This window comes from Glycine soja, chromosome 15 (genome assembly GCF_004193775.1).
Source record: "Glycine soja cultivar W05 chromosome 15, ASM419377v2, whole genome shotgun sequence".
Taxonomy (NCBI): Eukaryota; Viridiplantae; Streptophyta; class Magnoliopsida; order Fabales; family Fabaceae; genus Glycine; species Glycine soja.
In genome coordinates, this window is record NC_041016.1 from 12,199,913 (window position 1) to 12,215,070 (window position 15,158).

Here is a 15,158-nt window from a genome sequence, read left to right on the forward strand (position 1 = left end):
GGAGGTTGGTTGTGTGGTGGTGTTTGTTTGAGGTTGGATTTGGTTCCATGGAGGAGGTTGGTGGCACAACAGTGCACAGAGCACAATGGTGACAATGCATGGTGGCTTGTGGTGATGGTGCATGTTTGGGTTGAGTTCATGGAGGTTGGTGGTGGTTGAGTTCATGGAGTTTTGGTTAGAGAAAGGAAAGGAAGAAGAAAATGGATCAACATTACAAAATTGACAAAAAGAATATGATTGTTGCATTTTTAACAATTAAGAAACCTGATTGAATATTTTAATAATTAAGAGATATAAGTGAACTTTAAATTATAATTGAGGGACCAAATATATAATTAAGACTATATTTGTTTACTCTTAATCACTTGTAAGACAAAATTAACTACCATTAATGATAGATGTCTAAAAAAAATTTGAGGTTACATGAGAGTCAAATAATAAATTATAGAATTGTATAATTTTTTCCTCTCAAAAGAAGAATTGTATCATTTTTGTATTGGACCTTGTTGAACTTTTATGATGTTTGTTATGATTTTACAATTAGAAGCTTAGCTTAGATTGGTCCTCCATAAAGTTGGGCCTTCTAAAGCTTTTAACTTTTAGTTTTAGTTAGTTGGATTAGTTAGTTAGCTTGTTAGGCTTTAGGTTAGCTTCTTGGACCATGGGTCTAATTAGTTAGTAAAGGTATAACTACAACTTTTTAACTCTTTATAAGGAGCTTTGGATTAAATCTGATATTAGCATTTTTTTTTTATCGAATCCTCTTAAACTTATTAATTGAATTTCGATTGTCGCGTGGTTTCCATTTCTATTTCTTCCGTTCTGATATTTTTTCACCTTTTTTAATTTCTTTTGTAAGTATTGATGCTGAATTTGAGATCCTAGAAGAGGGTTTTATCACCCTTGGTACAAGTGTTGTTATTCTATCTTCTCTCATTCCGCGCGCTGGTGGAATACTAGAGCTTAATTAGTTTAAACGGATTCTTAGCCACAAGGGAAATGCAGATAACAACTACAATCTACAATAGCTAGTATAGAAGCCACTTCCCTCTAATCCAATCCCTATAAAGCTGGAAAGAAAGTTGCAAGAGGATATGTTTCATATATATATAATCATTTTCAAAATGATTTCAACACAAGGATTTGGTTTGATGGGGAGAAAAGTTTATTATTCCTTGTGTTATCATCCAAATAAACTCTTGTCCCGTAAATTATGTGTAAGAATAACAATTTTATTTTTTTCTCATAATTTTTGCAATATTCTTTATAATATCATATTTTTCTTAATTTCTTTCTCTTAATTTTCCATCTCTCTATACTTAAATTGTAGAAATTATTATAAAAATTAATTAACGTGTAAATAACATATTCAATACTGATAATTTGAAGGATGTCAATTGAATAGTCAACGCTAGTTAATTAGGCAAACAAAAATTCTAGAGCATGCACAATTATTTTTTTTTTACAAAGAGCATGGCCAAACAAAAACAAATGCATGGAAAACCTCCCGTTAGGGATACGTAAATTTTACTTCGATAAATTGGTTCAAAATTAAACTGATTTTAAAAAATTAGTTTTGAATTAATTTTTTTTATCAATTTTAAACCGGTTCTAAGAGCTCAAAAATCAAACTAATTTTCTAGAAACAATTAGATTAATTGAATTGGTTTTATAAAATAATACATTCATTTTATCTTAAACTAATTTAAAAAAAAATCAAATCAATTTAATTTAAGTTCAATTACAATTCAATTTAATCTGAAACTATTTTTTTTCAGACCTGCCGCACATACATGGATCAACAGTGTTATTTAATTTTCCACACCTACGATCAGAATTAAGTTTAGATAAATTTCTTTCATCTTTGATCCCCACCCTCACTGTATACCTGATAATGATATATATATATATATATCCTGATCCCCATAAACCATATATAGAAAATCTTTTTCAGAAGAGCCTAATATTCATTTGAGTCTACCGTACGTGCCGCGAGCATCCTCCTTTCTTCCTTAATTAAAGAAAATTATTCTATAGACACATTCAAGTCCAAATGATATTTTTTTCACGTTCTCTCACACAATTTTTCTTCACCAACAGTTCATACAAGTTTGTGATACTGGTAGATTAATTTGTGGCCTCGTTAGTCTCAAGCCAATTATCAATAATGAGCTTAATTTGCTGTACTTTATGTACAGACGTGCACCGACCATATGTTTGTATATATTAATTAACTATACAACTAGCTGGTTAGCAGAACGTGGCGTCTCCATGTATATGTCTTAACTCTCCAACTTTGTTTCTAAAATAAGTTTCTCTCACAACACAAAGTTTCTCTTAAATGGGGTAACACAAATACTTTGGACTTCGCAGGTTAAGGGAATCAGAATTCCCCCAATACAATTAAGACCAATTAAGGCTGATGAAATGATGAGCCTCAAACACAAAAAATATTATATAGTTCATGGTCATAATCTAGAATTACATGGTCTTAGTTAATATTTTCTTAACACGAACTATTTCTTAATTTATATATAAAAAAATTAATAACATTGCATCTCATCACAAATCTAAACAAATCTAAACCACGTACGTACGTGATTCTAGAGTATGTATTAAGTTTTCTCTAAACATCTTCCAAGTGTATAGGCTTTGTATACTATATATATACACCGTCGTCTTTAGCTCCACCGTAGACTTTTTATTAAATATATATTATTATATAAAATAAAATAAAAACAAAATCAATTTAAAACAAATCATAATTACCCAATACTCCCAACCCCCCTCTCTCACATTGCACAATATATTGCTCACAAAAACTCAAAGACAGACACTTCAATTTCCTATGCAGTGTTAGAGGAGAAGCTGAGCTCACTGGGGTGGGAGCGTTAGTATGATGACCCTTCACTGCTTCAGTTCCAGAAACGCTCTACAGTGCACCTAATCTCCCTCCCAAAGGATTTGAAAAACTTCAGAGCCACGCACATGTATGACATAATCGTCAAGAACAAGGACTACTTCCAAGTTAGGGACAAGTAAGGGTGTCAAGTGAAACTGCATGGCCATTTGGGTAGGGCATTCTGCTTCCGTGTGTCACTGTTTGTGTGCTCTACAAAATTGAATTCTTGAAGAGCAGTTTCTTTTCCTTTTATTTTCTTATTTATATCTGCATGTAATGTTGGTTTGATTTTGGATTAGTCACCATGGGGTGGGTGTTTTTGTGCCTAAGTGTGTAAACCAGTCAAGTCGAGATGAATACTTAATCTTTAAACTTACATGGAAAAAAATTAAATAAGTTGCTTAAATTAAATAAAGCTTATCAATTTACTTAAGCAGCATAATTAAAAGTTTGAGTTTGAATATTGTTAAAAGAAATGAAACTTAAGCTTTGTGTAACTCATTTACAAATTATTTATTCATATTTTTATACCTTTCTTTAAAATTATTTATGATCTTATCAATTTACCGTATATTAATTAATAAACATTTTAATATAAAACGATAATTTATAAATAGAACTATGTGCTCAATATGGTATGTGGAATTTAAAAAAATTAAACTATTACATTTTCATAATCTAGTAAATAAAATTTTCATAGTTTATTGATTACAAAAAAAAGTCCAAAATTAATTTTAACATGTTCAACAATAAATATACACATAACAAAGGCTAATAAAATTTGGTTCCAATTTTTATTTTTTTTTACAATAAGTTTGATTCTAATGTGAGTTTGTTTATTGATTAAAAAAATGAGTTTGATCAAATATTTAACAAATCAAAGCTCAAATAATTAATTATTTACATCTAAAGAAGGAGAAATTAATTATACACTACTAGAAATAATACTTACTAAGTCAGTTAAATAGGATATTTTATGACCATTTTGAACCGTCATAAAAAGCATTATCGTAAAATGGAGAAAAAATATAACAACGATTCCGATAACGGTCTTAGTATACACAACTTTTTAAGACAGTTATTACAATAACTATCTTAGTATGTCGTTTGTTTAGATGGGAATCTAAGACGATTATTTGCATAACCGTCTTAGAAGGTTAGCAATACTAAAACGGTTGTAAAATAACCGTCTTAGTATGTCTTTAGTGTAGTTGCCTTTCTACGACGATTATACTAATAACAGTTAATATGTATCTTATTTTAAGACGGTTAGTAGTATAACCATCGTAAATTCCTAAGTATACCAACGACATACTAAGACAGTTATTTCAATAACCGTCTTAGTATGTCTAACATTTTTTTTGGTAAATTTTTATTTTGTGCTCTTTTATTTTTTTCTGCTCTCTAGTATCTTTAACAAAGACACTATACATTGATTTGAACCAAAACTATTATCATCATTTTCAATAATTGTAAAATAATTTAATTACATAATATAAGAATTTACATAATAAATGAGAAAGTCTACAATTTACAATAGATTTTGCAAGAATTTACAGGACTACATAATTTTACTAAAAAAATTGAACACACAAATGACCATAACGATCTTTTAACAACACAGAATTTATCAAATTGTAAATTATCCAAAAATCCTGTAAATAAAGCAAATGGTACTTTGTATCAGTGAATTGTAATTAAATATATATCTTTCCCATGTTATTATGCATTACAGATATAAACGAGTGGCAGAGACCATGCATGATCCACTCACACAAATAAAAAAATGTATTAAAATCATAACTTTTATATGGAAAAGGAGCTGAACCTAAGGATCACTCATACCAAGTTATAAAGTAAACTAGCAGCATGCTTATGTTTCATAAGAGGAAAAGAAAAGCAAAATACAGGAAAAAAAACTCAATCAATGAATATTGCAGTTCATATCAATCATAATGGAATCCTATCAGGTCACGTATGCATCACATGAGTCTGTGTGTTGCATCCCCAAGCTCCTGACTAGAAATAGATCCTGGAGGGTTTTTCCTGATATAGAAAAAGGGAGAATAAAAAACAAAGTCTTACCTCCCATTTTCAGAATGGTGTCTCCTGCCTGAATCTTCATGCCACAAAACAGGTTCAAGTTTTAGATCCCCAATTTCAACAATCTGTACAAAAAAGCACATAATTTTATTTTTCCACCAGTAGACGAAACAGAAGCATACTACTTTAGAAAGACCAATGTCTGCAACAAACATTTGAAATTGAACACTAGACTGGGAAAGGGACTTAGAAGTTGGAGGGTATAAATAAGGAGCAGCTACTAAATTTAATACCTTTTTTAGAAATTTAACTCCTTGTGGTGGTCGGCTAATATGTTTATGTGCATCTGGGAGTCTATATATTGCACATCTGAGCAACAAGGTATGAAAAAGAAAATACGATAAATCACAGCAACTTTCACATCCATATGACCATAAATCATGTTCTTATTAAATTATACACACAGCATCAATAGACTTACATAACATGATTGTCCATGATATCTTCCATGCTTGCAATAAGAGACCTAAAAATAGGAGGGCAAGGTTCTCCACCATATAAGGATATGTAACCATTCATTCCACCACTGCATGTATCCCTAAATAACATAAGAAAAATAGTCCAGCAAGATATTAAAAATGTCATTTTGAATTTGAGTACATAAAGTAAACAAACTTGACAATTTCGTGCATCTGAAAACTATAGTGAAGTTCTATTGCAGCAGCAGCAGCTATCGTACATCTTTTGGAGAAAAAAGTCATTATCAACTTTTCAAACAATTGCTTCTTTGCTACTCTAAAATCACAATCCTTCCCAAAAATTTACAAGGCCCCCTCATGTTATCATAATATAGTAATATGCATATGTTCTTGTATTAATGTGGCGATTGGAATATTTTTTTATAAAATATTAATTTTAAGTCTTTACAAAATGCATCATCTGATACTAAAAAATTATAAAATATTTAAGCTTCTATAAATTATAATTTACACAATTAGTGTATTTGTGTGACTTGTTTGTTTAAAAGATAAAGTGATAAAATAACTATTAATTTTTTTGTCTATTTTATCTCTTAAATTTTTATATTTATTTATAAAACAGTTTCACATTATGAGAAAAATATCTATTTTTATGGGGATAAATTTTTATCAAATATATTTAAATCAAAAAAATATCTTAATGGCCAATTATCCCCATTGTGCTTAAGGTGAATCTGTGCCCAGTATAAATCTCATCAAAATTCTTTATTATTCGGTTAAAATTCATTAAAAATTATAAAATTATGAGTAATGTTTATTAGTGAGAACAAAAAAAATTAAAATTTTAATTAAATTCCAACTAATGATATATATTGGCTATTATTATGATAAGAAAAGAGAGGGTAATTAGAGGCACACTTTAGGTGCTAGTGGGTTTTAATGCCTTGAGACAAGAAACACCAAATATCACAAGTCTGACCAAAGAAAGGCATGGGTTTTTTCATGTGAATATTAGGAAAAGAAAAAGGTTAAATATTTGACTATACTGAGTCAACCACATCTCATGCATTGGTACTTCTTACATAATGATCTTTAATATAGGAATTAGGAAACCAATACATACTTATAATAATGAGTAGTTTATTGCCTTCAATTGTGATAAAAATTTCATTTTGTCATTTTGTTATGTAGCTTTGCCAAAAATTGAAATTGCTTAAGTCAAACATACATTGAACCAACCATTCAAACCCTTTGCAGTGAAAAAGTAGGAATTGTATCCATGTATGTTGCAACAGAAATAATTTTCATGTGTTTTAATTGCTACTAACTTAACCATGATGTAGGCAAAACTAGCAACAAAGTCCAGTTTCAGCTATTCTATTTCCCAATATGGCATCTAAAAATATTAGTAAGAGCATATAAGGTTGGTTATATTTTGATTAGAGTAGATAATATACATCAATTCTACTTAAAACATGTTGACTTTCCTACATGAGAAGGTCAAGCACATAACGAGAATAACTAGTGATGATGCAGAAAATGACTTTAGATAATATATGTGAACATGGGAAGTTCTTCAATATTAAATGTCATTTTTCTAGTAATTTAACCAACCTGCCACAAACACACAATAAAATAAATGCACAAGGGAGCACAATGTCCAACATTTTAATTGAAATAGCAACCTCAACAACATTTTATTCAACAAGAGACTTGTCCTATCACTACTGGTATAAACATATGTGTAATAAATAAGGTCAACATGAGAAAAATTACTTCTATACACACACACACATGTATAGGGTCAAGAAGAAAGTCCTCACCAAATAGCTATAGAGCAAACCAACAAATTATACCTTCTGATGATGGGGAACTGGAGAGATTTACAGCAAATCTGAGCCTTCCAAGTAAGACTTCAAGACACACAAAGCTAAAGCAAATAGAAAAATGCAACAGATTAGAATCACTATTATTAATCACAACACTCATTAAAACCCCCCAAAAAATGTAAACAAAAGAAGAATTAGTCTTCTAATGTTAACTCTCTTCATGAAGTTTACGCATTATTGTTAAGCATGTAATTGACATTGTGTTTGGTATCTTCCAAGAAGGATTAGTCTTCTAATGTTAACTAAAGAATATTCTCGATACATAAAAAAAATGAATTAATTTAATAATTCTATACAGAGAGCTTTGGCACTAAGTGTACCAGTCCAAAAAAGTAAGCTCAAATAATAGCATTGTCATATTGCTTATAGGAAACACTACTAACTAGTATTATTTATATAAGTACAGATATAATTTATTCAGGCACTTAATTGTCTATCTCATGTGGCCAAAGCAACTCCTAATTAAGTACATATAATTTATTGTAGTCTTAGTTCAATTGTAACTTTTTTGGAGAAGTAGCTACTTACAAGGTACACAAGTTGGCTTTTGAAAAAAGTAAAGACAATCACGATTTTTTTCCACGTATTCTACGCGCTACTAAAGTCAACTAGCTAATAAAGCATAAGAGAGTATGTTCACTATCTTGGTGCGTAGCTCTACAATTGAACACCAACTTCAACTTGAATTTTGGTGGCAAACATGGAATCAAACTACTCAAACCCAAAGTTGTTGTATTAGCATTCACAAACAGAGCACCATCATCCAAAGAACGCCAAGATTCTCCACATTCAAAACCATTAGATTCATGAGTTTTCTAACTCTCACTAATTACTTGATTTTTTTGCTCATATTTTCCAGCTTCTATATGGTATCTGTGCATCATAACAGGTAAGAAAATTGAGTATGGGTCACCAAGGATGTCAACTGAGTACCTATATGGATGGCGTTTTGAGCCAAAGGATAGTGGAACACCTTATCTAACCTACAACTTTGAAAACCCTTCTATGTTTGGAGTCTTGACCATAAGTCCACATGGAACACTTAAATTGGTAGATTTTTTGAACAAAAAGATATTTCTGGAGCTTGAGGTGGATCAAAATAAGTCTGACCTTTATGGGACATGTGGGCCGTTTGGAAGTTATGATAACTAAACATTACCAATTTGTAGCTGTTTTGAGGGGTTTGAGACCAGAAATCCAGAGGAATGGAACCGGGAAAATTGGAGGGGTTGATCTCTTCATTCGTGTGCCAGCAAATCTTCTAGTTGTAGGTATGTTTTTCTCTACTTTTACTCAATATTTTGGGGATATTTATGAAGGATACAAAGAATGAGAAGTCAATGAAAAAGCAGAAGAAAAGAAAATCCTAAATCCTTACATAAGTACACATTTCAATGAAAAGAAAGAAAACCAATTGTTCAATTATACTACGAGTAAATTCTAGTTTCTTCCCAACAAAGGATCTAAACACCCCAAAAAGGAAAAGGATTTTTTTATTTATAATTTTTTTTATCCTAGATTGGAAGATACTTGCCAGCAACAAAAGCAACTTCAAATAAAAGCAGATCTCTCAGTAAGCAATAGAAAAAATTTGAGTTACCAAAACGAAGCAGATATGCACCAAATTGGCAAAATCAAGGGAAAATATTTTGAGTCAAGGAAGAGGAGCTACAAATAATAAAGGCTTGAGCCTAGAAAAGGAAAAGGAAACAAAGAAAAAAAAGAAAGCACAGAAGACACATAGTGAGCGAGGAAAATATAGGAATAGGTATGGAAATATTGGATCTGAATTGTGTAGAAAATATGTTTCTTAAGGGAATGAAAATGACAACAAAAACACAAACTTTGTCCAATGCCAATATTTCTAAGACTAAAACTAAAAATATCAATGCAAAGAACAAGAATAAAACCAACATATCGAGCTTACCTAGCTTAAAGTAACCACTTTCTGCAACTTTTTCATCCTCGCTAAGTATTGAGCTGTAGGATATTGAAAAGTAAAAGCCATTAAAAACCCTTGTTTCATACCTTGTTCAAGGTTCCTCAAATTAAAACATGAATAAACAGAGGCTTTCATCACATTACCTGTATCACAACCTAAGACGTATGAAAGTCGCTAACACAGACAATCGATGCCTCCTGAGCTTATAAGCAGGTATAAGTGAATGATAGTGTTTGAGGGGGTTATAATGTTTCAATGAGACTAAGGTTGACGGACACAAACCTAGCGAAGACTCATAAGACAACGGAGTAGAGGGCAGAGAAAAAAAGAACGCGTGCTGAATGGGCCTAGGGTACCAAAATTGAAAAGCATATACAAAGACGGTCATTAGTAAAAACTGTCATTGTCTTAGTTCCTAGTAATTATAATATTGCCACCGAAGGGCATTCTAAGACGGTCGCCTACAACCGCCTTAGAATGTGTGACGTTAAATACAAAAGTTATTTCGTTTATTACAAAATTATCACCGCTCCGTATTCTAAGACGATTATGGACAACCGTCTTAGAACACACATCCTAAAAAACCACTTTTGTAGTAGTGATAGTATTTCGTATGAGTTTGTGTTTATATGTATAGTGTATGGAGATACAGATAATGGTGAACCTTTTGGAAGTGAGTGAATGTTATTTGTGTATTGTGTCGTAAATTTTTTTATATATTAGGTTTCACTTACATCTAATTAACATGAACACACATATTTTACATGAAAATTTGAAGCCAATAAAGGAAACTTTTGCGATTAAGTAAATAAAAAACATGATTTTAAAAGCAAATTAATGCAGATCCAAACATACTTTATATCCACTTGAAAATGGCTAAGCAAAACAAGGCTTAACTGTTATATATTTCTTATTTCTTACTAGGCTTTCTGCCCATGGCCATGCGATACAAGAGATTATTATGTTGACGGTAAATAATAACAAGAGTAAATAATATATAGTTTCATACATTAAAAATATAAAAAAAAATGAAAATGTTATTTGATCATAAACTGTGATGTACGATAAATTTATTGATCAATTTTACACAATTCTGAAAAGTTATAACAATCATGATTTTTAATTAGTTGATAATGTAAAATATTTTATACAATAATACATATAAATTAAACTCTTATAACAATTGTGTAAATAATATTTTTATCTAATTTATATCTTCTAAAAAAAATTCAAAAAACTCTAGTAACTGAATATCTTTTATGGAAGTTAAAAAATAATTCCTTAAACTTTTTTATATTTTTGTAAACATTTAATTATATTTCTGAAAAATTTGCTTAAAAATTGATTTTAGACATTAATTTTATATGGAACATATAATAATAAATACATAGATTTTTTTTTCAAGTAACTAAATATAAATTAATTGGGTAAAAAATTAAACTTATTTGCATAAAAATCATCAATAAATTAGTTGAGTGAGAAAAAAATATATTTATATCTAAGTTATTACAACAATGAATTATAGAAAGATACTAAAATTATAAAAAAAATATATAATTTTTATAGTAATTCATATGTTAATGTGTTTTCGTGCAAAAATGTTAATCTGGCATGCTATATTCTATTCATTTTTATATTAAATTTAAATATAGACATTAATGTGTAAAATAATTTGCTTATACTTTTTTTGAGAGTTTAAATCTTAGATTTTAGTAATATAAATTATTTAATTTAATTTTTAAAAATTCAATTTTGATTAGATTAAAAAAATCAATAAAAGTGAACATTGTGTTTAGTTGTGTGGAAATGAGGGGGGCAAGGGAAAAAACCAAACATACATAAAAAATTTATTAAATATCAAAATATACATATCCCCCATTATTTACCAAAATACATGTTTACTATTTATAATGTAAATTCGGGTGGAGGATCTAAATTTTCAACGTAACTTTTTTTAAGAATTTTTTTTTAAACAATATAAATAAAGGAAATTAATGCAAAAATAATAAAATTAGAGAATATATTAAAGAAGATAATAAAGTTAAAGAAAAATAGTTAAAAACACTTCCGTTGAAAAAAAATTTATAATTTATATATAATGTGAAATTAAATACATTGATAGTAAACAAAAAAAATTAATTTATTTGATTAGAACTTCCAGAACGACAATGACCCTATTAGCCTCCAGATTGACTAGATTGTATTCTAGGTCAATTTATTTTTTTAAAATCATTTCCCCTTTTTTAATTTATTTTAAGACTACTAATTAATTTTCTCATTTTTTTTAACTAATGTACATAAGAAAAAAAAGCCATCAACGAAACAAAAATTGAACTTGAGAAAAATTCAGAACATGTTCAAATGTCTTAAGTTTACAATTTATTTAAATACCTACATGATAATTAAAAAATTATATTATAATATTTTCTAATTTTATTAATTTCTTTTATTTATATTATTTGTAAATCTTTTAAAAAAATTCACGTTGAGAATTGAGGTTGGGGAACCTGAATTCTCCACAGGTTTTTGAAAAAAACAATGTAAAATTTAGGTCCTCCCAACCTGAATCTACACCTGAATAATAAACATGTTTTGGTAAATAATGCAAGAATATGTATATTTTGGTATTTAATTAATTTTTAATGTATGTTGAGAAAAAAATTCGAACGAAGATCAAAGAAATGAAGGGATGTCGAGTTGCATGCATATGTTGGTATGCGAGAAATGAGGGGGCCAAATTTTCATGTAGAAGAAAATCAAAATTGTGTCCCAAAATAAAAAAAAATTATTGTTTTGAAAAAACTAAATTGATCCAAATTTAAAAGATAAAAGATCAAAATAAATTTTTTAAAAGATAAAAGATCAAAATGGATCTTAAAAATAAAATAAAGGAAAAAAATATAATTTAGCCTTTCAAAAATTATTTCTGTTTCTTGGGGAGTAAAGATCAAATAAGTTGTTCAAAACTGGAAAAGAAAAAAAAAAACTGAAGCTCATAACATTTCTTTTGTGTATTAGGAAAAATATTGCAACTGTATTTTGTTTGTAGATCAAACAGTCTATCACATGGTACACAGCTACACATGCATTCCCCTCTCCCTCTATTCAAGAATTTCAAAGAACATATATATCATTATCAACCACCAAAGAAGGTGAGAAGTTTTTTTCCAGTTGCCAAACTCCCCCTTCTCAGTTGATTTTCTTGCTAAATAGTTCACTTATACATCATTTTAAAAAAGAAAAAAAACTATTAGGAAACTTTCAATCACTGCTAGTTTGTACAGTCAAATCCACCACAGATAGAAAGCCAGATAACCAAGACCAAAAACAACAAAATTCCCAGAACAACCAATTTAATTTTCATGTTCTGATACCACATCTTCCGACGGACTTGTGTTCCTTGCTTTCTGAAATCTTGAGCCTGAAATTTAGGAAATCCTCATCCTTATAAAGCATAAGTTAAAAAAAGAAAAAATTGTCTAACCTAAATCAACTTTACTCACCTGTGAACGCAATGTCTCCGTCTTATCTGCAAGAATAGTTAGATTCTCTCCTCTATCAATGGCCTGAAAACACATAATGAAAATAAAGATGTCAAAGTATAATACTATGTTGTCTATCATAGCAATCAACACATTGTCTATCCTAGAATACAACTTCAAATAAGGCAATCGCATGAGCTACGGCAACAGATACAAACAGAATAATGCAAGGAAATTTTTTAATAATTATACAGAACTTAATAGGTTGTAATTTAGTCAAGTTTTAATAGTGGAATGGAACTGGTTGTCCACAAAGAGAAGCAAATGACCGATTGAGAGCAAATAGTTCTATAATTATAGATTCACAGGAATACACATCAAACTGTCATTGCAAGTCATCACCAACAATTAAGTGAAGAAGGAGCAAGTATAGAAGCATACTGCTTCTCCAAGCATTTCACATTGTTTTACAAATTTTTAGTTCTTCAATTTTTAAAGAGATAGGAGGGACACAGAATGATGGTGAAGTTTACCCAGAAGTTGCAATAAAGTAGTCTGCAGACAAACATAGCAATCCTCACAGAATCAAATCCCTCTATCCCCTTGCTTTCATACTTTATTTCAAGAGTGAAGAACATAAAAACACTAATGGATTATAACTTATAAGTTACACCAAGATGCATAGTGATGACTGCACTAGGAAATGACTGAATACCAGGGTTTAAAAAAAAAAGGCTTACTCCTAAACAATACAGTACCTTGTCTATATTTTCTAACATGATACTCTTAACTTCTGAAACTTGAGCCTTCACTTTTATTAGCTTTACTATCTCTTCAGCATGATCGATGATGTACTTCATGTGCTCTTTCATAACTGGTCTGCAAATGAGCACCCATATGATTTAACTTTCTATACAATTTGTCTAATCCAAGCATTAACATATCCAAAACATCATCAAAGATTTAGAACAGAATGAGTGTACCCAAACTCCTTGTTCAGACTCTTGGCAATAGCTGTATCTGCTTTTCCACCACCATATCTTTTCTTGAAGTCAGCTTTGACACGTTCAAGGAAAGCAATAGAGATCTGCTTGCTAACAGATTCCTTGGCAACAACACAGTAAGCTGCAATTTACAGAAAGCCAATATGTAAAGCACTAAAATACTCATTGCACTGCAAATGAAAGTTTTAATCTTAGAAGTCGACAAAAACCACCAGCTTCCAAACTCACATATGTAGAGGTTGCATTGTTTGTCGGCTATATAAACAAAAAATTAGGTATAAGTGAAAATAAAACCTGAAAAGTCTTCATACACAAAGACCTCCATTGACTACGCATTTCTATTGGAGTGATGAATAATGATATATGAACATTTACAAGAGTGTAAACACTCCTTGACACCTCTCATTTCTTTCTATTACTCTCTTCTTGTTGCATTATATTACATATCATATCTACTCTTCTCTCTCTGTAGGTGTATATTAGCACTAGGTGTCTATGGATCATTTTGTTTCTATACACAACTTCACATTCACAAGATTAGGCCTTGTTTGAAGACCATCTGATGCACAACTACCTCTAAAGGATAGTCAAAATGATAGGATATCCCATCAAGATCCCTGATTGCTGATGGACAAGGGCACAAGATGACATTGAAATCAGGTGTTACTGATTCCTATATATAATGAATGTCACCAAAAGGCAAAATCAAACACTTATAGCAGACTAACAAACCTTAATTTGAACTTAACAACCCAAATTCTGCTTCTCACCATTCATCTATTGATTCCATTTCAACAATCAAAGGAAAAATTTACAAAATTTGAGAAGTACCCATTAAAAAGCAAACAAAACCCACCAGGAAAATCAATTTAAAAGGCAAACAAAACCCAAAAGATGAAACCTTTATGCTCACTTAACCCATCCCCCACCACCTAAAGTGACACATCCATTTCAAGACTAGATCCAGCACCTAAAATCTATCAATTCAAACTCCACTTTCATCTTTGGTTCACACAAACATTGACATTCAATTTAAACTCATGATCAAGTCACTGGGGGGCATTACCATAACCATCTTCAACTAGGAAATTGAAGGTGTGGTGGTCACAGTTGTAAGTGAACTTGTTGTTGGAAGATGGAAGCTTCTGAAGACACTGAGCTGCAATGGCAGGGAAGTTTCCAGTGAACTCCGTGTACTCAGCCAACACCATCGTCCCACGAGCCACGAAGCTATATATAAACGATTCCTGACTCATTATTGCTCCGTAACTGAGTCCACTCGGAACTCAGAGAAACCACAACACACAGAATGCGTGCGTGCTTGCGCTGCTTCTTCTGCTCTGCATCTACCGTTAGCAACTTCTAGGACCCCTTTTGTTTATTCTTTATTTTTTTTTATTTTTTTTTTGCTTTGTCA

General features: G+C 30.4%; 1 protein-coding gene and 1 long non-coding RNA gene across 5 annotated transcripts; both read right to left on the reverse strand.

Annotated features, from left to right (window-relative positions):
- Positions 1 to 4,338: 4,338 nt before the first annotated feature.
- Positions 4,339 to 9,612, reverse strand: LOC114387593. Of its 4 annotated transcripts, none has more exons than XR_003661355.1 (7): positions 9,399 to 9,612; positions 9,241 to 9,293; positions 7,248 to 7,354; positions 5,427 to 5,531; positions 5,239 to 5,314; positions 4,988 to 5,070; positions 4,339 to 4,557 (listed from the first exon to the last, which is right to left on the reverse strand). It is a non-coding gene; the product is annotated as an uncharacterized LOC114387593 (long non-coding RNA). The 4 variants fall into 4 exon arrangements; XR_003661354.1 differs by having other exon boundaries at positions 5,427 to 5,543; XR_003661356.1 differs by having other exon boundaries at positions 7,281 to 7,354; positions 9,399 to 9,611.
- A 2,657-nt stretch (positions 9,613 to 12,269) lies between these two features.
- Positions 12,270 to 15,108, reverse strand: LOC114388606 (vesicle-associated membrane protein 724-like). The gene is made up of 5 exons (XM_028349173.1): positions 14,808 to 15,108; positions 13,721 to 13,862; positions 13,496 to 13,616; positions 12,759 to 12,821; positions 12,270 to 12,676 (listed from the first exon to the last, which is right to left on the reverse strand). The coding sequence occupies exons 1-5, from the start codon at positions 14,995 to 14,997 to the stop codon at positions 12,527 to 12,529; spliced, it is 666 nt and encodes a 221-aa protein (XP_028204974.1). The 5' UTR covers positions 14,998 to 15,108; the 3' UTR covers positions 12,270 to 12,526.
- Positions 15,109 to 15,158: the final 50 nt, after the last annotated feature.

Coding starts and splice junctions, on each gene's coding strand:
- LOC114388606 (XM_028349173.1), bottom strand. CDS start 14,997: ATGAGTCAGGAATCGTTTATATATAGCTTCGTGGCTCGTGGGACGATG. Junction 13,863..14,807: donor CCTAGTTGAAGATGGTTATG/GTAATGCCCCCC, acceptor TGTAAATTGCAG/CTTACTGTGTTGTTGCCAAG. Junction 12,677..12,758: donor CGGAGACATTGCGTTCACAG/GTGAGTAAAGTT, acceptor CCTAAATTTCAG/GCTCAAGATTTCAGAAAGCA.